The sequence below is a fragment of the Diabrotica virgifera genome, chromosome 5, assembly GCF_917563875.1.
Source record: "Diabrotica virgifera virgifera chromosome 5, PGI_DIABVI_V3a".
Taxonomy (NCBI): domain Eukaryota; kingdom Metazoa; phylum Arthropoda; class Insecta; order Coleoptera; family Chrysomelidae; genus Diabrotica; species Diabrotica virgifera.
In genome coordinates, this window is record NC_065447.1 from 32,249,007 (window position 1) to 32,273,514 (window position 24,508).

Consider the following 24,508-nt stretch of genomic DNA (forward strand, 5'->3'; position numbering starts at 1 on the left):
CGATAAAAGTGGATACTCTTGAACTGTAACTTTCTGGAATATTGATCTATTTTGATCTATTTAGGAGTTATTGATATATTTAGAAAGCAACATGATTAATCGTTATTTGTCAGTAGACTTAGGAAAATATGCGAATAAAAAGGTATGAAATATGCGCATAAATATGCAGCATTTTACCCAAAAATATGCAATTTTATCTAGAAAATATTCATGTAATAAAAAAATATTTACAACATTTTTTAATTTACAAAAATATTTAAAATACCTTCACATATTGTATTAATTAACATGTGTATGTATTTTATAAACTAAGCTTATGTATTTAAATATTTAAGTATTTTAACAAATAAATATTATTTTGAATTATGGTAACAACAAAATAATTAAATGCTGTTTTTTTTTAAACAGAAACATATGGCTTCTATCTGAGTACATAGAAAAACTTCTTTCGACATCAACTGATGTAACTGGGGAATTTTTAAAATTCACCATAATAGTTGGCTCTAAATTAAGTGGTTCGGAAAATGTCCAAGCTACTACTTAAGCCACTTCAGAAAGAACCTGGTATCCACTGTTTTTTTTTTTTGATAGCGTTTGAAAATGTTTGGAAAGTTTTCTTTAGAATATGTATTACTTTTAACGTTTTGACACAATGATTCAAATTCTTTTATTAAAAATGTACTGTCTAACAATGATAATTTGGAGGAATCCAACTGGGTAATAGTTTTCTGAACGAAACTAGAGTTTGATTTTATGAATGATACTGAACACAGATGATCACGGCTTATTTTACAACAAAAGTGAAAAGGATCGTCAGACTAAAAATTTTTACCTAGTGATATAAACTGGCAGATTTTGGAACCCTTGTATCAAGTAACATGAAAAAATTTTGTATAAGCCGCTATCTTTTATTAGTTCCGATACCAAAAATTTAAATAAATAAACAAAATTAAATATTGAGATTTCGAAGCTACTTGTTATATGAACATAAAAATCTATATACAACCAAAATTTCAAATGATATGCACTTTATGCACATTTATATAAAAATATGCAAAATTGTATATTTTTGCATCTTTTATGCATAATATGCAAAATATGTAATTTGCATATCGTCGGTATACTGCAAAAACTGACCAAGTCAAATTTTGTCAGTTTTGAGACTAAGTCACTAAGAAACGTTTTTAGTTTTACCAGAAAAATGGACCAAGTCGATTAAACGTAATACAACCGTCAAACAAAACTCGTCTATAATGACTATGTGCATAAGACAATTTTTTGTTACATACAAAACTGACCAAGTCAACTTAATCACGTTTGGCTGTCAGCATATTGCACTTGTCCGTTTATTGCGTATCGTTAGTTTATGATTCAGAACTGTTCGGACTTTAAAAAGATTACGGTATTTTATACCTTAACAGTAAGATTTATAAAGTATATTGCAAATACCACCCTCAGATGTGTCACAACTATACTATTCTTTTAAATTGTGTGTTTACAACTTTACAATCTATAAAGCAGCACCCCCAAATAATGCGCAATGTTATAATTGGACAGAGATTAATGATCAACGTGGGAGCTCTGAAATTGGAATAGCATTGATCAAGTGGATAAAAACTCTGCAACCACCTGATAAAAAGGCATCACAGAGATCAGTATATATTCTGACTTATCAGAGATTTTTATATTCGTTCGTTGCCGCATTAATTTGTATGTTGTTGTAACACACACATTAAGATTTTGCAGCATAATTTTATGGAGAAAGGACATTCGTACATGGAGGTAAACTCAATGCACAGTGCCATGTAGTCTGTTAATAAATATGTTGCCATCTTTACAATGAACGATCTGTTGAATATTTTCAAGCTAGCCCGTTCTACAAGACGCAACAAAAAGAGCGGTGCCTACAGAGTTGAAGAATTACGGTTTTCAGACTTTTTCGATCGTAAGCACAGATGTTCTTAAAAAACAGAGACTAAGATTAAAATGGAAACAAAATATCGTGATTAAAATTAAAAGTTATGCGGTACTTTTAGAGTATGTGGCAAGGTCAGAAGCTGTGATTCCTAAGAACATTCCAATGTTATACAAAAGACTTTTGTCTATACCAGAACAAAATAAAAGCAGTCTCCTTGCGTAGAAACAAAATTATTCCGCAAGAGTCCCATGAGTGGTTTAAATCGATTCCAGTAGTGAAAAAAATTTTCATACCGTAACCAGCTTCTTCTGAAAGCGACGACACAGAAACTGATTAGATTTTAATTTTTTTTTATGTACAGACCGTAGTTAATAAACATAATTTCCTAATATAGTGTCGCTTATATTGACCAAGTCAAATTTCTAATTTTTTTCGACAACAAAAAGTGACCAAGTACAATTTTTTTTTAATTGTTCAAAGTCCACAATGTTTAAATATCGTGGTTAAAAACTTAAGTTTCTAATACACAGGATATCAAAATTGCAGTCATAAATAGCTAATACCCGATTTTATAAACAACTTTCAAGTTAAACTTTAATTTCTGGAAAACAGTAATTTTTGACTTGGTCAGTTTTTGTAGTATTCCGACGATATTTGCCTAAGTTTAGTTGTCAGTAACAGATAAACTTTTAAATAGTTCTTTAAGCCCAGAAAGAGACGAGCCACTATGCAGCGCTACTCTGTGGCACCACGAAGTGTCTTAGGCAAGCGATTTTGTAGCTTCAATGTTTTTGTAATGGACGCCCCTAGCAGCGAGGATCGGCAACGGTGGCTGGCCATTGTCGCTTGTTTGGAATGACACGTTTAATTTACATAAGAATTTACGGCTAATCATCGGAAGCTACTTTGTGGCGCCGCGGGATAGCGCTGCAGAGTGGTTGGTATGTTTATGAGCTTAAACTTCTCTAATAATACGAATTACGAATTACAGGGTCACCTGCAAAGGAACATAAATTAAAATGTAATTTGCTGACACAATATATTAAATTTTTAATGTGCTGAAAGGTTTTGGCATTATAAATGGTGGTGGTTATTACTAAACAAAAAACATTGTTTTAGAAAAATCAACTCTGTTTATGTCAGCATTAAATTTTTTTCAAGTTTGACTGCAGCTTACGTTTCATGTTAAAATGACTTCTCCTCAATAAGATCGGCCACTACAATTTCAAACTCTTCTGTGTTCAGCTGCATTATTAGCTGTTCAAAATTTCTGACCTCACGGTATTTTTCTCCTTCCTAGTCCTCTCTTTTCTTCGATCTGTGTTTTTACTATTAGTTGGGCATATTGTTACTTTATATCTTAGTTTATACCGTTGATAGACCATTTTTCTAACTTTTGCTGTGTTGGAAAATTCTCGCCCTTGTCTATTATATGCAGCATTTCTTCGTTCAAGGTGATGTCTTTTAATTCTTTAGGATTACCAGGAGATCTATATATTGCAAATACCTCTATTTTAAAATTGATGGATTCGACCTTAACCTAATAGACCAGGGAGCATCTGTAAAAATATTAGTACATTTGGACGTTGAGAGGTGACTCAAATATTTTTGCAGAAATTGCTTGAAAATAACTCAGATAATAATATTTGAGTTATCCTCCCTCTCAAAAAGGGCCAGAACATTGTTTAAATAATCAAAATGTTAAAAAATGAAGGAAAAATTTGATTTTTTTCTTTGTTTTTTGATTATAACTTTAAAAGTATTCAATTCCGAGACAAGTTGTACTGACATAAAAGTTTTAGAATTAAATTTCCTACAATATAGAATTGGATCAATATTTAAAAAATAGTCACCCTTGTTGCAAAATAGCAATAATTGCGAAAAAAACCATACAAAAACAAGTATTTGCATTTTACGTTTTTCAGCCATTTACGCTACACTTGGGACCTTCATATTTCACCTTGAAAAACATTATGATACAGTATAACAACACTGTAAATTTCATTAAGATCGGTTCAATAGATTTTGCAAAATAAATTTTGTAATTCAGCTTTCGCAAGGAAAATTCATTATTTCAAAATGTTACAGGACTAAAAATAAAGCAGATAGCAAGTTGAATTTTTTTTTGCTTATAGAAGTGTACTGTACCTTTCATTTGCAATTTGCAAAACTAAAAATCGATTAACCACCACGGCGTCAGGAATTTTTTTTAAATAAACATTAATTATTGGTGCTACGAGCAGGACAGCGGATAGTTTGTTATGATTGGGCATTCCAATGACCTTTGATAATAATTGATACATTTTAATTTTTATTACATTTCGATATAAATAAATAAATTTGTTTATTGCAAAATAGAAACACATACTCTATCCTTTGAAATAACACTTTTAACACATATGCAATTGTTTAAACCAAATTTCACAAACAATTATAAAATTAGTTTGATTTTTGTGAAATTAAAATATTATAATACAACAAAATATAGAGTAAAAAAATAATATATTAGATAAATAGGTCTGGATCCCGCGTATGAAAAAAAAGTTGATTAATAGCAAGCTGAAAATTTGTTAATAGGGTGTCTAGTCGGGTAAACTTTGATATATGGGAACACTGCAAAAGGGGCAGTTTTAATTGTGGAACAGGTTAAAAATTTGGAACGGTCAGACCACGAAAACGGCACATTTATTTTGTCCGACAGAACAGACTTAAACTCTCCGAACAGAGATTAAACTCTCATGCAAAATTCAGACTGCTATTTATCACCTGTCATAATTCCTGTCATTTGACATATTCTACATGTTCCACTCATTAAAACGGCCATTTGGTGACAAATAGAAGTATGATTGTTGCATAAGTGTTTATTCTCTGTTCGGAGAGTTTAAGTCTGTTCTGTCGGACAAAATACATGTGCCGTTTTCGTGGTCTGACCGTTCCAAATTTTTAACCTGTTCCACAATTAAAACTTCCCCTGTTCCAGTCTTCCCATATATCAAAGTTTGTCCGACTAGATACCCTTAAGCTATTAACAAATATTCAGCTTGCTATTATTCAACTTTTTTTTCATACGCGGGATCCAAATCTAAAAGATTCGAAGAAATTTTGGTGGAAATCAACTTGTGTGAATCGAACACCGCTGTCCTGCGCGTAGCACCAAAAATTAATATTTATTTAAAAAAATTCCTGACGCCGTGGTAACTAATCGATTTTAATTTTATAAATTGCAAATAAAAGGTACAGTACACATCTATAAGCAAAAAAATTCAACTTGCTATCTGCTTTATTTTCAGCCCTGCAACATTTTTAAAAAATGAATTTTTTTGCGAAAGCTGGATTGCAAAATTTATTTTGCTAAATCTATTGTACCGATATTAATGAACTTAACAGTGTTGTTTTATTATATCATAAATCTTTTCGGGGTAAAATATGAAGGTCGTAAGTGTAGCATAAATGGTTGAAAAACGTAAAATGCGAATACTTGTTTTTGTATGGTTGTTTTCGCAATTATTGCTATTTTGCAACAAGGGTGACTATTTTTTAAATTTTTTACTAATTCTATATTGTATAAAATTTAATTACGCAACTTTTATGTTAGCACAACTTTTCTCATAAATGAATAGTTTTAAAGTTATAACCAAAAAACCAATAAAAAAATCGAATTTTTCCTTCATATTTTGACATTTTGATTATTTAAACAATGTTCCGGGCCATTTTGAGCGGGAGGATAACTCAAATAGTATTAATTGAGTTATTTTCAAGCAATTTCTGCAAAAAAATTTGAGTCACCTCTCAACGTCCATCTCAAAACAGATGCGCCCTGGACTATAATGGGAAGTCATTTTACTTACTTACTTACATACTTAATGGGAACTCATTTTATTTGACAATAAAATACTAACGATTTTTGTTTTCAATATTTTCACAAAATTTATTATAAATTGATGTCACTTCAGCGTTTTCGGCAGAGTACCTTTTTCAAATGTTTTTGCTAGGGGCTACACTTTAAAGTCTCTAACTAGATAGGTCGAGGAGTGGGGAGCTATTTGTCTCCCCCCTTTTTTTTTAACAAACAGGGGAGCTGTTTGTGATCGGTATTAATTTAACGGTACTTATAGTGAAGACTATTTTCTACGCCATGAATGCCGTTATGCACTTTATCCATGACCCTCTAAGAGGGACACTTAGCATATATTAGCTTCCTGGGACAAGAAAGACACGCAATTGGCAGATGGCAGGGATTTAGTCAGTTCCCTTGATAGGACTATCCAAAAGAAGTTCCTACTCGTTACCGTAAAACAATTACATATAAAAATAAATTATCTTATTGATCTTTAGCTATTTTCTTATGGCATTTTATTACACTTACTTTTTTGACTGGAATAAGCCACAATATTACCAGTTGGTAGTTTTTACAATAACAAAATTTATTTTAGTTGTGGTTTATTTTCAGTGAAATATTAAGTTATGTAACATAATATTTATTTCAATTTTCTTGTGCAGGAAAGACAAAAACCCAAAAGAAGAATGCGGTATTTCAAGGCTTGCTCTAATTACAATTTTTTTGATCCCTCGGTATAATATTTTAATATTTAAATTAACAACATTTAAACAGACTTCCAAAATATATTTATATACAGCAAAAATTAAATTAATAAAAATTGGTTTATCTTTTTTAAACAAAATAAATAAAGCTGACACTCTTTATATTGCGTTTTCAGCAAGGTTTAACTATCCAAACAAAAAGTGTGTTGGTAGCATTGCAAAGGGTCGATCTGTTTATTTTATTCGCACAGTTTCCTTGAGAAGTAACACATGTTTATTATTTCCCGGAGTTAAACAGACCTAAAGCTTGTATTTTTGCCATCTGCAAATAGAAACGTTTATCTCTGCAGGTATTTTCAAAATAAGAAGGAGTAAATGGATAATATATTCATTTCAATTTAAATGCTATAAATGTGATTTTGAGTTTAATCTTCAGGTAAAACAGTGGAAAATGCATTTTTTTTAATCTTGTTTTTTTACTTTATTTAAGTATTAAGAAAACTTTGCATTTTAAAATGGATAGACATATTTTAAGCCAATAAATAAAAAAAATAGCTGAAAATATCTAATAGAGGTTTTTGAAATTCCAGGTATATGAGGAATAGATTATCCCTTTAACGCTCTCTGGTAGCTATATATACCATAAGCTATTACGGCTTATTTTGTCATCAGAGTTGCGGTGAAAACAATCCTTATAGGCGCAGTAGATAAACTGAATACTTGCTGGTAGGTGTGAATACCGAAAACCTGTATGCGGAGTGGTAACGACGTACTTTTCACAAAACTGGTATGATAGGCTACCAGCGCGCCTCTCTGCAACAGTCTATGTAAAAAATCGTTCAATGTTATTTTGTTTTTTGCACAAGTGTAATTTGGAATAAACTACTTGGACAAAAATTAAAGGTAAGTGTCAAGTGTATTGTTTTTATTATTTTTAACTAGCAGATAATTCTTTAAACGCACTGGAATAGTTATTGCAAAAATAAATATGTTTTATGAGAATTCTAACCCCAAAATTAATTGTTTTTATTTATCTCGGCGTACAAACAATTTTTATTTCTTAGTTTTGAAACTTAAGCCAGTTATTAAACAATATTGTGGCAACAAATTTCTATAAAAACCTTGTTGTTTGACATTAGCGACAGGAAAATATTTTTATTCATTTTGAGGATTGTACAAAAAATGGGAGGTTATTTTTAAACATACTAAACCAATAAAATCTCGAGATCGTAGTTTGAGCAGGGTACTACATATTTTTACGGATACATTAAAGCAAAGTTTAGAATTTATTTGCTAGACAAGGTTCTAAAAGACTTTAAATTAATTATTAGGCCTGTTTGTCGTTACAATTTTTCTAGTAAATTATTTAGGTTTGGTTAGGTTTTTCCGGTACATTATTCCTGTTTTTTTTAGATGTCTAGAAATCGACCGCTTACAGAAGCTGAACTCCAGTATATAGTAGACCATCTAAGTGATGAAGAGTATTGTCTTTCTGAATTTGATGGCGATGAGGATGGCGATGAGGATGGCTATGACAATTTCCATGAGACAAGCTCAATTTCCAGAACTCCGTCACAATCCTCGATTACTAGTATCGACAGCCAGCCGACATGTTCCAATACTTCAGTACAGCTTTTGAAAAGGATGCGCCAATGTACTCTTACAAGAAAGACAAAAATAAATCTAGCGGAAATGAAGATTTTGGTGATTCGGATCAAGATTCTAACTTTGATCCAGATGACGGATTTGGTTACAAACACAACAAATTTGCTAGGTTATTTCCTAAAAACATTTTTTCTGATGAAGACGAGGATGAACAACTGTTAACATTACCTCAAGCAACAAATTCCCAGCTCCTGCCGATAAAGATAAGAATGCGGAACAAGCTCATGTTCCTTCAAATCAATCTTTTTTTGTGGTCCAACAAAAACGACCCCAATCTTCTTTTCGACCATTTGATTTTACTGAGTCTTCAAGCGTCAATGTTGGCATTAATTCAAGTAAGCCAATTGACAAAGAATTGAACCTCTCCGCTACCCAGAAGAATTCAATACCACGGATGCTGAAACTACTGGAAACGAAAACTTTTGCACTGTAAGGCAAAAAAGAAAATATTTTCCAAAAATCAGTCAGATTCGGTTAGTTCTGGGGAAATATTTGTTTAAAAGTGGAAAAATTGAGGCGTAAAATGTGTAAGTGTTGTCAGCAATCTACATAATTTTCAACAAAAACCTCAGGTTTTGAGAACAAACAAAACCGGAAATAGAGATTATGTACCATGTCCTCAGGCAATAGCGGATTATAACAAATTCATGGGTGGAGTAAATCTATTTGATCAATATCGTGCTAACTACACCATCGCATGGAAATCAAGACGTTGTTGGTGGGTAAAAATATTTTGCTACCTTTTAGACGCAGCAATAGTAAACAGTTATATTTTATATAAGGAGACTCCGAAAAAAAAAAAAACTCAATTACTAATCCTAAGACTGCATTACACTTCCTAGCATTACATTGAACTAGCTGATAATTTGATTAGCACTTTTAATTTCAGAAAAAAGTCTGGACCTCCATCAAACTCAACTTCGAATGCTGGTTCACACTTATCCACCGAGGGAACTTATAGCCGCTCTGCCCTTTGTGCTTCACCTAAAAAGAAACAAACGCGCAGCAATTTGATTTGTCAAATTTTTAACGTTGCTCTATGCAAAGACTGCTTTGCACCCTACCATCGTAGATGGAAAGTTCTTAGATAATAAATTTAAAATATTCCTGTATTTAGATTTTTTATATTTTCAAAATAAAATATTTTTTTATGAATTTTTTTAATTGTTTTTGCCAGTCGCTATATATACCATTGCCCACTAAGTATTAGTTGTTTGTCAAAATGCACACTGGTAGCTATATATATATACCAACCTTTTCAGCCCGTCTGGCACAAAAAATTTTTTAAACATTTTATGTCTTCCTAATGATGCATAATGAACTACTTTTACTATTCAAAAATAGTTTTAAAAAACAATAGTTCTGCCCGTTAAAGGGTTATAGCAAACCCTTAAATACGTAGAGCTAATTGAGTTGTGTTTTTTAACAACCATAAAAAGTAAAAAAATGTTCATTGAATATAAAAAGTTTCTTATACATTATAGAGAAAAATTATTGAAGTAAAATTGTAGATCTAAAAAGAGCTTTAGTTTACTTTTTTGAGAACGGGATTTCAAATTGAAACGTGCTAAGAAATGCAGATACTTGATTTTTTTTAATTGCACTTGCTCGATAAGAAGAATTGTGCTATGCTTGGACTTTAATAATTTTTAGTTCCATTTTAGAGCTTCTTGCTAGAGTTGCCAGTTCTTTCCCATATCGTGCAATGAGAACCACATCTACAGCGTATTTTGTGGATTGCTGCTCTTTGTCAAAAAAGTACCCCACCCATTATCCGTTACATTTTTTTCTAGAGATACATTCAAATATTAACTAGAAACATAATTTAAAACATTTAAACTTAGTTTAACAATATAATGGTCTATCTAACTAAAAGGTAACACCTTTTGATTATAGAGCTCATATTCATTCTTAGCCAGGTATTTCAATTTAACTCATTTTGGTGACTACATTCATAACACAGTTTAGCTCTATTCTCCATGCAGAATGCTTTATGGCTAGCCCACCATGCACATTTTTGTTTTTTATCTCTTCCTTTGCAGATATTACACCTAGTTGCTTTACTTAACGTGTGGTATGTTGTATGGGTAGGTCTCTAACTTGAAGGCACACTTGATCGCAAACCTCACACATGGGTGCTAGGTGCTACATACCCTAGCATGAGGCTCATGCTAGGGTATGTAGCACCCATGTGTGAGTTTTGCCTGTATTCAATAGATTTGCGTGATTGGAAATATTGCCCAAATGAGACCGCAACTACACACATGGCTTTGGATGACTACAGACTGAATTTACATGCTACATTCAGTTAAGTGTCTCGATGGGTATCTCACACTCAAGTATGAGCTTCCAGGGTTAATTTTACTATTTTTTCTGAATCTTGGAATTTTTTTAGGGTTTCTATTAATTTTTTTAATCAAATGTATCGTAGGCGAACTTGCAATCAAATAACAGTACTTGTGCTGAAATGTTGCATTGATAGCAATTGATAAGGATATGCTGTATAGGCCTGAATACCGCGAACAAAAAAAATTATTAATAGCAAGCTAAAAATTATTTAACAATAAAACACTGAAAACGTTTATTTTCTATACTTCCACAAAATTTATTACAACTATGTGACTACAGCTGTTTCGGCAGAGTGCCTTTCTCAAGTGATATAGTTTACAATGTGTTTGCCATTTTAAGTCTTTAACTGAAGAGGTTAAGGAGTGGGGAACTGTTTATCCCGAGTTGGTCATTCAGAATTATATCTGTATTTTTCAGTTTATTAATTTTCATAGATTCTAAAAAAGATAGCTTAAGGCCTTTATTTTGGATATGCAGAATTTTAAACTCTTCATTGAAAGAATGATTATGATCTAGAAGGTGAAGTGCGTATGTAGAAGTGTCTGCTTTCCTATTGTTGAAAGCCCTTTTGTGTTCTGCCTCCGTTTGTCAAAAGTCAAAAGCCTCCGTTTGTCAAAAGTTCTGCCAGTTTGACCGATGTACGTTTCCGGACAATCACCACAAGTTAGTTTGTACACACCACTCTGTAGTTGCTTTCTCTTTCGGCTTTTATTGTTTTTAATATATTTGCTTAAGTTGTTGTTAGTTCTGAAAGCTCGTGTTATTTCTTTCTTTTTTATGTATCTAGCTATTTTTGTTGTTATCTTGCCAGTATATGTGATAAAGCAGAAAGTACTGGGTTCTTTCTGTGGTGGTGGATACACTAATTTCAGGGCTTTCTTATGGAGTTTTTGGTTTAAACTGTTTGTTCGTTATAGCCGTTGTTTATTGCTCTTTGTTTAATGATGTTTAGTTCTATCTAGAAGTTATTTTTTGTCATTTGAATTTCTGTCAGTCTATGTATCATGCTATGATAGGCTGCTAATTTGTGTTGTGTAGGATGGAATGATGAATTGTGTAGAGTTGTGTCAGTAGGAGTAATTTTATGGTATACGGAGGACTCATGTTTGTTGTGTAGTCTGGTAATCGTTACATCTAGAAAGTTTATGGAGTTATTTTGTTCTGTTTCTATTGTGAACTCAATATTACAATGAAGTGAATTAATGTATGATAGAAATTGGTCAAGTTGTCTTTTAGTTCCTGCAAAGCATACTAGTATATCATCCACGTATCTCCACCAATATAAAAACTGTTTAAATACGGGATGAACCAACTTGTAACAACAATTTATGGAAGTAACAGACAACTTGACAAATTTCTATCATACATTAATTCACTTCATAGTAATATTGAGTTTACAATAGAAACAGAACAGAATAACTCCAAAAACTTTCTAGATGTAACGATTACCAAACTATACAACAAACATGAGTTCTCCGTATATCATAAAACTACCCATACTATCACAACTATACACAATTCATCATCCCATCCTACACGACACAAATTAGCAGCCTATCATGGCATGATACATAGACTGACAGAAATTCCCATGACAAAAAATAACTTCGAGATAGAACTAAACATCATTAAACAAATAGCAGTAAACAACGGCTATAACGAACAAACAGTTAACAACATTTTAATCCAAAAACTCCATAAGAAAGCCCTGAAATTAGTGTATCCACCAACACAGAAAGAACCCAGTACCTTCTGCTCTCTCACATATACTGGCAAGATAACAACAAAAATAGCCAGATACACAAAAAAGATAGGAATAGCACCAGCTTTTAGAACTAACAACAACTTAAGCAAATATATTAAAAACAATAAAAGCCGAAAGAGGAAGCAACTACAGAGAGGTGTGTACAAACTAACTTGTGTTGACCGTCCGAAAACGTACATCGGTCAAACTGGCAGAACTTTTGACAAACGGATAGCAGAACACAAAAGGGCTTTCAACAATAGAAAAACAGACACTTCTACATACGCACTTCACCTTCTAGATCATAATCATTCTTTCAATGAAATGTTTCAAATTCTGCATATCCAAAATAAAGGCCTTAAGCTATCTTTTTTAGAATATATGGAAATTAATAAACTGAAAAATACAGATATAATTCTGAATGACCAACCCGAGACAAACAGCTCCCCACTCCTCAACTTCTTCAGTTAAAGACTTAAAAAGGCAAACACATAGTAAACGAGATCACTTGAGAAAGGTACTCTGCCGAAACAGCTGTAGTCACATAGTTGTAATAAATTTTGTGGAAGTATAGAAAACAAACGTTTTCAGTGTTTTATTGTTAGGTAAAATGAACTTCCATCAAGTAACGGTCGAATCCATCAATTATTTAAAAATTATTTAATAGATTGACGGTGTCTAGTCGGACAAACTTTGATGTATGGGAACACTGTAATAGGGGAAATTTTCATTGTGGAACAGGTTAAAAATTTGGAACGTCACACTACGAAAACCTCCCATATATTTTGGCGCACAAAACTTCCTATTTATTTTTTACCCTTTCATTATACTCTTGTGCAAAAATCAGACTGGTATTTATTACTAACTAGGCATTATAATAAGTCCGACACGTAGAACATGTCAAATGACAGGAATTATGTTGGTGATACGTAGCAGTCTGACTTTTTCATGAGAGTTTAGTGAAAGGGTAACAAATCAATTGGAAATTCAGTCCGATAAAATACATGGGACATTTTCGTAGTCTGACATTCTAGATTTTTAACCTGTTCCACAATTAAAACTTCCCTCTTCCAGTGTTCTCATACATAAAATTTGTCCGACTAGACACCGTTAAGCTATTTACAAATTTTCAGCTTGCTATTAATAAACTTTTTTTGGTACGCAGAATCCAGGCCTATTAAGTGTGGTGTATGTCTAATATCTAATATTTGTGTTTTTTAATTACTAGATACTAATTTTAAATTGGAGAAAATGTTGATTTTTATTATAGCGGAATATTAGAAAATGCACTGTTTTCAGCTAATTTTCACCTACGTCCTTAGGGCACGTTGTGTATTTGTAACCAGAAAAAGCTTAAAAACAAGCTCTGCTGCAAAATGAAATATCGAATTATGGTCTGAGCATATTGCAGTAACATGGCTAATATGTCCAATAACACTGCATCGGTACAAAACTCTAGTCCGGGAGCTAAAACACATTCCGCTGATAATGTGTACCTGTTATGGTAAAAAAAATTTACAATAGAGAAAAAGAAGCTGTTACAAACTTTTATTTCTACATAGGTACAATTTTCGAGCATCTTATGTGGTCGCCTAAGTGTATATTCAGAGGAGCTTCTTGGAGAATATCAAAGTGGTTTTAGGCCTGGTCGATCAACAACAGACCAGATCTTTGTGCTAAGACAAATACTGGAAAAAACCAATGAATTCAATATCGACACTTACCATCTTTTCGTAGATTTTAAATCGGCCTATGATAGTGTCCTAAGAAATAAATTGTATGAAGCCATGGATGAATTCCACATCCCTGACAAACTGATAAGATTGGTTAAGGCTACAATGCGTAAAGTCGTTTGCAAAGTCGAAATACAGGGCGAACAATCACAGGCGTTTGAAACGAATATTGGGCTGCGACAGGGAGATGCGCTGGCGTGTCTCCTCTTCAACATAGCTCTGGAAAAGGCAGAGATGCCCGAATAGACAACAGAGGAAATATTTTTAATAAATCATCCCAAATTTTGGCATATGCCGATGACGTGGACCTAGTTGCCCGCACAACGCGCAAACTAGAAGAAATGTATACCACCTTCTCAAATGCCTCAAAAAGTATGGGCCTGACAGTAAACGAGGAGAAAACTAAGATGGTGGCATCAACACCCAACAATAGAGCCATAAACATCGGTCACCAATTCTCTGTTGATAACTCTACCTTTGAAGTGGTGGACAAATTCACATACTTATGCTCCCTGATCACCAAGGAAAACGTCATGACAGAAGAAATCAAGCGAAGGATAATCCTAGCGAACAAATGCTATTTTGGACTGAGTAGACATATGAGAAGCAGAAACTTAAGCCAAAAAACAAAAATAACCATATACAAAACCCTTATACAACCAGTGTTGACATATGGATCGGAGACATGGACCATCTCCAAGGCAGATGAAAACCTTCTGCTTATATTTGAACGAAGGATCCTGAGAGGCATATTCGGTGGCATCTGTGAAAGTGGTATTTGGAGGAGGAGGTACAACTACGAGGTATACCACAGATATAAACATATATTTGGTGGAAAAGACGTAGTATCTCTTATAAGAATAGGACGACTAAGATATGCAAGCCATCTAGCAAGATCACAGCATAACAACCCTCCTAGAAGAATCCTTATGTCACAACCTGTGGGAAGTAGAAATAGGGGTAGGCCAAAACTTAGATGGAAAGATGGTGTAGATGAGGATGGAAGAAAAATAGGCGCAGCAAACTGGCAACGGTTGGCAGTGGATAGGACTGACTGGCGTAATAGACTTAAGATGGTCGAGGCTCTTTCATAGGGTTGTAGCACCATTGATGATGAGGTACAATTTTTCATTGTTGCCTGGAAGAACATATATATTCTCAATATTATGTTTATACGGGATTAGCCACTGTTGATACTAATAAAAATTAGATAATATGTTTATTCATCATAATAAGTTGAAGAATATTATACCGGTTTCCTCTTACTACGTGTCCAAAATAGGCCACCTTTCTATATTTGATGTTATCAAGCAGCTCGCGGGTAGCATTTGCTCCCTTACGGACTGCCACATTTGTCAGCATAGCCGTCCATAGTATTTTCAGTATACGTCTGTGCAGTTACATTTCAAAGGCCTCCAAACGATTAATGGTGGATATTTTTAATATCCATGCTTCGACACTATACAAGATGACTGACCAAATTTAACATTTAATCATGCGCTTTCGAAGTTAAATTTGCAAGTTATCATTACAGAATAATGACCTCATTTTTAAAAATGTCGTGCGGGCTATCTTGATTCTACATTTTTATCTCTTTATCTGGATCTAGCTAAATATTGTATTTTGGCATGTATTTTGTTTTTTAACATGTTTGTTTTGTTTACGTTTAGGCAAAACTCTCTTCCCACTGTGTCAATGGCATTTAAAAGGTGTTGTAATTCATTCATATCATCGCTTAAAATAACTGTATCGTCTGCATATCTGATTGTGTTTATCAGAATTCCATAAACTTTCACACCATATTGAATATGTGGTAATTTCAATACGTGTCTTAATTTCTTTGGTTTGGTATTCATTTGATGTTACATGCTCCGAAGTATTCGTAGGTATCCACACTCTCAACAACAGTATCTTTTTATTTTATTTATACCAAGTTTTATTTAGTCAATATTGTTTGATATCGACTTTCGGTAACCTCACGAATCCATGGAATTGCTTAACGTTACAAAATTCTTACTCTTCTCTACTCCCCTGAGATAAGTGCTTTGGATATTCGACTTTTAATATTATCCTAGCCTTAATTTACCTGGCCAGCCAGCCATTCAGGCGACCAACTCTTAATATGGAAACTTTAATTACAACGATAACAACACTTGTAGTAGGATATTGGCAATTATTATTACAATTTAATTAACTACTATGGTACGTAAAGTATTTGAAAGACATACACTATACAATAACTCTGTTGGGATTTGATATTCCATTACGTTTAACAGCGTCATCGTCTATTAGAACATTTAATGAACATTGATGAAACCCACGTTTAATCAGAAAATCCAATAACGCATCAAAATAATTACAAAATACTTTAAAACATTACAAAAATTTAATTTTCATTGAATACTGCTAACTTTTTAAAAATAAACATGTTTAGTCAATAAAATATTGAAACAGTTTATGAAGCTGAAAACTTATATTTAATAATATACCATGAAAAACTATGTGTGATACTCTAGGCTAGATTAAAAATGGGGTACATACCAAAAGCGTGAAGGCTTAGACGGGTGGCTTCTCTACCTAAACCTGATAGAACAGGACAGAAAAGCGCTAAGTTGCTGACACCAAGAAGCCTAATATCACTTGCACTGAGAACTTCAGAAAAAGTACTAGATAGGCTTATAAGAGACGATTTATTTGTTAGTTGCAACTCAGATAACACAAAAAAATATTTTAAAAGGCAGAACTATCTACGAAAACTGCACAGCATTATCTTATTTAGGAGATGGAGTACGTTCTGAAAAACCTGAACCTGCGTTCTGAAATAAGGACAGAATTTTACGTGAGTTTCATGGTATAGATAGAGCATCTTACAAATCAATTGACATGCTCATTAGAAAAAATAGATAAAATCAACAAGCTGCAGGTGAGTCAATTGCGCGCTAACCAGATAGCCATCTGACATACACAAAGTTACTACGGTACACAGTATTAGTATAGGTACGCAGATGTATTCTGGTCTCCTATTTTTTGAGATCTGATCATGATTAAGTTTTATAACGCGGCAAATTTATAATTTTATACAGTAAATAATATCAAAATTCTTTTCCCTAAATACATTTATCCGTAAGATTCAAGGTCTTCAAGATCTTTAGTCTTCCTCACAAATTCCTATAACCATTCTCGTTCATTTAAGCATTCTCATTTTCACCAAATGGAGTCATTGTCTCTCTTTCTTTTAACTGAAAAAAATCAGTTCAGCTGTTCCTTTTTCAGATTCATTGAAATCTTTGTCATACGACACATCACTGGCTTCCTTTTACTTCAGCTTCAAGATCCTAATTTTACTGCATTTTCTGATTAATACTGATACTAGATATTTAAAATTATTACTTTTTACAAACATTTCACTATCCAAAATTAGTGATTTTTTTTTATTTAGAAAGACAAAGTCGCATCCACCCGAAGGTTATTAGCGACATTTCTGTAACATTTGTAACATTATTAAATAAAAAATTGGTAAAAATGAATTACAACTTACATACAATTAAACCTTTGGAGCAATAATTGGATTCCACGCACTAACACTTTATTTTTGAAATGACCTTTTAGATCTCTAGCGACACTCCGACACTATCTTTCTGATGCATCATTAGTGATAGCGTTACGCGTACTATTATCTGCTTGTTCATATTTCCTTCAATGCCTATGTGGGATGGTATCCACAGGAAGTGGATTCTTCTGAAACTTTCTTGAGCTTCCATTAGTTCGGCCTTGGTTCTTTTCTCAATGGGGTGTTTATGGTATATATTTTGCATACCTTTGACTGTGCTAACAGAGTCGGAAAGGACTGGGCAACAAGGGAGGTTTTTAATATATACATATTTTGATGGCTTTAAAGAAACCAAAGAGCTCTGCATTATAGTTGCTGGAATTCAGAGAAAGATGTAGGAGCATAACAAGGCGAAGAAAAATTCCATCGATATTCTTTTGGAATAGAAACTTGAATCTTAATGTTGGCTTAATTGAGATATGTCACTTTCCCAGTCTGACGCCTCACTGCCAAGATAACTATTAATTTTTTTCTTTATGGAAGTGAATTTTCGTTTTATGGATCTTTCCTTTAAATGGGGTTAAACCAGACTGAGCATATGGGACGAAGCTGATAGGTCTGTGGCATATTCTTGAATTGTGGTTATAGGATTTGTTGATCCCGTGATATTCATTAGGAGCATGTTAAGTTGATCAAAGTTTAGAGGGAAAGGTAGAGAGTGATTTTTTATGAAGTTTTTAGCAGTGTCAAGTAAGAGAGAAAATGAGCATTCAGAAGTGCTTGCTGAACTAATTTTAGCTTTTTTAGATTTTGCTTGGACTTTAGGTGGTGGAAAAATGTTACATTCTTTTGAAGATGAAATGTTATGAAAATGTTGATGAAAATGTTACATTCTTTTGCTTCAGGTGAAATATTTTCATCAAAGTTACGTTTTGGTTGATTAATTATGTGACTGTCCTTATTTGATGCATCTTCTTTGTTCGGTATCTCCGGGACATTGGAAATAGATATTTGTTCACATTGAGAAGGGTTCGTATCATTGGGTGCTTGCAAAGATATATTTGTTGCGCTGGATACCGATGCTTCATTGTTTTGGTTGGGGTTTAGTTGAGCTAGTGGTTCGGAGCACTGTGATGCAATGTGACCTGGCTTCTTGCATCTAAAGCAAACTAAGCTGTCTTGAGAGATGAATATTCTATATATCGTGTTGTCAAAATCAAGAGTAAATGACTGTGTTAGTGTTAAACTGTGAGGACTGATATAGATTTGTCTTCGAAAACTAAGGATGTGATTGAACTCAGGCATAGAAGCACTAATTTTGAGGAATGTCATGGGGGAGACAGGAACTAATGGGGGAGACAGGAACTATGCCGATTTTTTGTAACTCATTGAATAGCAAGTCGTGCGGTATTGAAGGATATACGCCGGAGAGCACAAGTCGTTCCGCTGGTGTAACTAACCTTCTTGCTCTGACAATTTCACCTTGCATTTCTATTTGACCATAATTATTTATAAAATCATCCACTATTTGTTTATTGGATAAATACATACATATGCGATTATTCGATAATCTAGAAGAGAAGATTATATTTTTTGGTTGAATTATATTTCCAAGTAGGAGAAGGTAGTCTTGAAGTTTGGTGTTTTCTAAGGCACTAAAGATAATTGCTTGGGACTTTAAAGGAAATTGCACTCTCGACGCTGCCAAAGAGTATAACTGTGATGCGTTTATTTGACTTTGATGGTATTGTATTGTAGAACTGTTGTGGGATTCCATGTTTGAATTCATTTCGATAAACGTTAAGTGAAAAGTAAGTCCGACCCTGTACACCTGCTAAAACAGGTATATCGGTCTTTACTAAAAGCGGTTATTTTGCTGGTAAAACTGGATTTGTGTATTGACAACAATAACAAATAATTGCAATTTTCTGACTTTAATGCTAATTTTACTGGATATTATGTAAAGGGTTTGTACACTTTCAGTTTATTTCAATATATCACTGAGATTCACAATTTATAACTTATACTAAACTTTGTTAATATTAAAAATATTCGGAGCCCACATTGAATACAACATTATAGTTGTGACTACAACTCCTATTAGTGAATTTGTTTATAGTAATTACACCTTTAAATAAACTTCAAATATTCTGTTGTTCTCATAATTCATTCATTAATCATTCATTCATTAAGCATTACAATCCCTAGGGTTTATAGCTAACGCCATGGCGTTTAAAATCCTATTTTTGGGTGAGGTGGATTACTCCTCTGTCATTTTATATCTTGCTGTGTATCTTTGCTGTTCTCGTGACTCTTTTCCATTTCTTCCTGTCCTTGCTGTGAACTATCCAGCCTTTCACATTCATTGCTCTTATGTCTTCTTCTATATCATCCAGCAATTTTCTCCTTCCTCTGCACCTTGGCCATAGTGGTGTCCAGTTAGTTATCCTTCTCAACATATATGATTTTGGGCGTCTCTGTATATGTCCTATCAATTCTAAGCGAAGCGTTTTTATGTATCTGACTATATTTTCTCTCTTTGATTCTTCTTCAATGTAGGCATTTGTTTTTATTCGTATTTCTCCCTCTATTGTTATATTGTGGCCCAGTATTGCTTTCATTATTTTTCTTTCAAATTTCAGAAGACTATCTTCTTTCTTATTAATTGTTGTTGTTTCCATCCCATATGTAACAACCGGTCTAACTAAGGTCTTATATAGGTACATCTTGGTTCTCTTATTAGGGTCTTGCTTCTCAGCAGGTTTCTGTTCATTTCATATGTTTTTTTGCCTTTCACAATTATTTCCTCTGTTATCTCATTTCCGGTTTTCCCTATTTTTGCTTCCAAGTAGCTAAATGTGGATACAGTTTCAAATTTATGATTCTGTGTTATTAGATGTTTCTGATTTGTTGTGTCGTTCTTCTCCATCGTCATATATTTTGTTTTGTGCTGGTTTATCTGCAGCCCGATTCTATTCGCTTCTTTATCTAATTTTTCAACGGCTTTTATAAGTGTCATCTTCGTCTTCGTTATGATGACTAGATCATCTGCATATGCTACTAGTTGAAGTTGATCTATAAAAATGTTTTTGTTTGAAAAGTTTGTCCTCCTTATTATTGCTTCCGCTATAGGGTTAAATAGTGTCGGTGAGATAGAGTCGCCTTGTTTTAGCCTTTGTTTATATTGATTTCGTTAGAAGTTGTTCCGTTGAAGCTGATCTTTGCTGTGGTGTTTTTAGGCTCACTGTTAACATTTGTCTTAATTTTTCTGGGATTCCAATACTCTTTAGTTCCTCCATCATTGTCGTTCGATTAATTGTGTCAAGAGCGCTTTTGAAATCTATGAATATTAGGTGTATTTCTCTGTTGGTTTTCTCGATTTTTTAATTATTTGCTCCACTGTATATATGGAGTTAATTGTCGATTTTGCCGGTCTGAACCCGTATTGGTATTCTCCTAATATTCGTTCAGCGCATAATTTAAGTCTCCAGTAATAATTAGCCCTGTACATATTTTCTTGCTACAATTTTTATAATTTTCACTGTCTGACATATTTACTGATTTTTTGAGTGGAAATGGTAAAATTGTCACATATATAAAAAAACAAATCAGAGCTGTTTAAGCAGTTACGGAGTGAACTGGCAGAGTTGGACCTAAAGAAGAGTTTCGGTTCATAAGTTCTATTCTTTATCAAAAAAAAAATAACTACGCTTAGGAAAATAAATCCTTAATACTGCTAATCATGTATATAAATAAAACGTGAGGTTCTACGTAAGAATGCGCTGCACCATATCAGAGCGATTTAGAGGACCATGACCAAAGGAAACGAAGAAAAACTCAGACATTTTGAAAGAAAAATACCTAGAAAAATTTTCGGACTTCACCACAACATCACCACAAACCAGTATAGGATCAGAAGCAATATCGAATTAAGAGCACCATTCGAAACCATTATGCCAGTTTTATATGCATTTAGCCTATACAAGAGTTTAAAAATCAAACTCAATAAATTGTCTTTTTCAAATTGTTTCGTAGTGAATCTTCCGTTCATCAATTTGTAAATAAATGAGTCCGTGTCCCAGAAAAATATTTCTGTTTCCACTAATTTTTTTTAAGGTTATTCAATAAAAGTGGCCTTTATACTATAAAATGACCGGATCCGCTTAAATCATTCAGGTTTAAATGTGGAAGTTTGATCAAAAATCCATTTGGATTTTGCAGTTGATGAACTGAACATGTAGGAATTTAATCGTCGTTAATTTATTTTTTACAGGGATATCCATCCATCGGAGCAGGTTAGTGTGAGCCCATAGTATGGCAACAGTACTCCCTTTGATCCATGTTATTTATTGAGTTTTAGTTAGCGTATGGGTTACATCACATACGGTTTTCACAAACATATGTAATGGTTGGTGAAGGTAAATACATCATAAACAGATTTCCAGTTTTTTATATTATTTAAGTGGCTCTTCGATTGCCATTACAAAGTCTATAATCGACTGTGTATGCTCTGCGTGGGCAGTTGTATACTATGTGCCTGAGGCTAGGAAAGTTTACCCCATCTGTAGAGGGAGTTGGTGCAACTGATTCGATTAAAGGCCACTCCAAATCTTACGTAGACGTTTAAATTCGTCAGCTTAGTCTATGATGTCCGGTAGACTGTGGTAATGCGGATCTGTCTTACTTTCCCATTCTTTTCGCCGTTGTTTAACGGTAAAATATTGCAAAATCTCTCAATTTTAAAGAACCGCTTGGATTGACATGAAATTTGGCATACACATAGCTAACAAGTCAAAGAAAAAAAGTGATATTGTGCCGATATGTGCTTTTGCCCTGGGGGTGGTTTTCACCCCTTCATGGGGGTGAAAAAATATTCGTCCAAAGAAAGTCAGGAAATGGATAAACTGGCGAATTTTAAGTAACTTTTGTTTTATAGAGTTTTTTCACTGTCAATACTTTTCGAGTTATTTGGCAGTGAATATGTTCATTTTTTCAACAAAATAACCACGCTTTTAGACTGATTTTCGCAAATAACTCCAATAGTAAGTATTTTGTCGAAAAAACGTTCTTAGCAAAAATAGAGCCTGTAAAATTAAAAAAAAAATGGTGTATATATCGCGTCTCTACACCTAGTAGAAGCTGAGTTATAGCTAATAAAAGTAGGTTCATATTCGTCAAATTTAAAATGGAATACTTTAACGTGAAATAACCAAAAATGAAGCACATTTCGGGGAAAACTCATTACAACTTATTTAAAGTGTTTAAAAAAAGCTTTACTTTTGTTTAATAAAAAAAATTTCTAGCATCAAAATTAAACAAGTTACGCTCAAAATAAAGTTAGTCCCTTTTGGTTTTGGTAAAAAAATCGAGAAAATCACCCCCTAATTAGTATCTTAAATGAACTTAATCGTTACGATTTCACAAGTTTCTTGACTCGTGTATATATTGTTTATACACTCGCGATCATAAAAAGCGGGTCATTCGATGAGTTATTCAAATTAGATTTCTCGAATTTTCTAAATCTGCTGTCCGATTTGAGTAATTTTTTAGTATGTTATAGCCTTATTCTTTAACAATATCGCCATAATAATATTGTTGCTAGACAGGTAAATTATCATTGTATACCGGGTGTAACAATCATACTGTGTTTATTCCTTAAAGTTCGAAACACCCCGTGGAATGTTTTAGCATAGATAAAATATTGAAATTAAAACTCGACTGTAGCCTTAGGCTTTCTTAACATTTTCTTTTTTGATTTATTTGTTTATGTTGGATAATGAAAAAGTTAGCAACTTAACAACTAACCATGTTTTTCATCAATACAGGGTGTTTCTAAATAAGTGCGACAAACCTTAAGGGGTAATTGTGCATGAAAAAATAATGACCGTTTGCTTTATAAACGTATGACCGTAAATTCTTCGGTTTCGAGATACGGGATGTTGAATTTTTTCTTACAAACTGACGATTTATTTATTGCTCTAAAACTAAATGAAATTTGGTAGATGTTAAGAGGTAGTTATGGCTCATTTTTGACATACAATTAAGAATTTTATATTCACCATTGGCATGCATACGGGATGTATCTAAAATGTTTATACCCGTATGTACGCCAATAGTGAATATAGAATTATATATTGTATGTAAAAAAATCCACAATAACTGCCTCTTAAAACCTACCAAATTTCATTTGCATATCTCTATTAGTTTTAGAGCAATAAATAAATCGTCAGTTTGTAAGGAAAATTTTAACATCCCGTATCTCGGAAACGAAGCATTTGCGTACATATGTTTATAAATCAAACTGTCATTATTTTTTTATACAGAATTACCCCTTAAAGTTTCGCACTTATTTAGAAACACCCTGTATTGATGAAGAACATGGCTAGTTATTAACGTGTTTAACTTTTTTTATTATCCAACATAAACAAATAAATCAAAAAAGAAAATGATAAGAGAGCTTAAGACTACAATTTAGTTTTAATTTCAATATTTTATCTATGCTAAAATATTCCACAGGGTGTTCCGAACTTTTAGGAATAAAAACAGTATGATTGTTACACCCGGTATACAATGACAATTTACCGGTCTAGCAACAATGTTATTATAGCGATATTGCTAAAGAATAAGGCTATAACATACTAAAAAATCACTCAAATCGGACAACAGATTTAGAAAATTCGAGACATCTAACTTGAATACCTCATCGAGTGACCCGCATTTTATGATCGCGAGTGTATGATCTGTAAGTTTCATCGGTTCAAAGTCCTTATTATTCAAAAGGCTGTAGTTAAAAGGGGTTGAACGAGTCACTGATCACGAATGTATGCAAATTTAGAAACACCAAATCTTAATTAATTTTTGTCTAACAGAAAACCAAAAAAATACATGATATTCAGAAAAGCAAATCTGACTTTTTTTGTTTTTCGAGATTACTGGTATCTCTAACAATTTTTAAGTTATTTTGAAAAAAAGAATATTTTTCAAAATTTAAATTTTTAAAAATTTTA

At 33.0% G+C, this 24,508-nt stretch overlaps 1 protein-coding gene across 1 annotated transcript in view; it reads right to left on the reverse strand.

Annotated features, from left to right (window-relative positions):
* Positions 1–9,080: 9,080 nt before the first annotated feature.
* Positions 9,081–24,508, reverse strand: part of LOC126884965 (uncharacterized) — a 52,084-nt gene continuing 36,656 nt past the window's right edge. The window contains exons 3-4 of the mRNA XM_050651346.1: positions 18,392–18,731; positions 9,081–9,109 (exon numbers count right to left, since the gene is read on the reverse strand). Coding sequence (XP_050507303.1) covers positions 9,081–9,109; positions 18,392–18,731 — 369 coding nt within the window. The remainder of the gene's footprint in view (positions 9,110–18,391; positions 18,732–24,508) is intronic.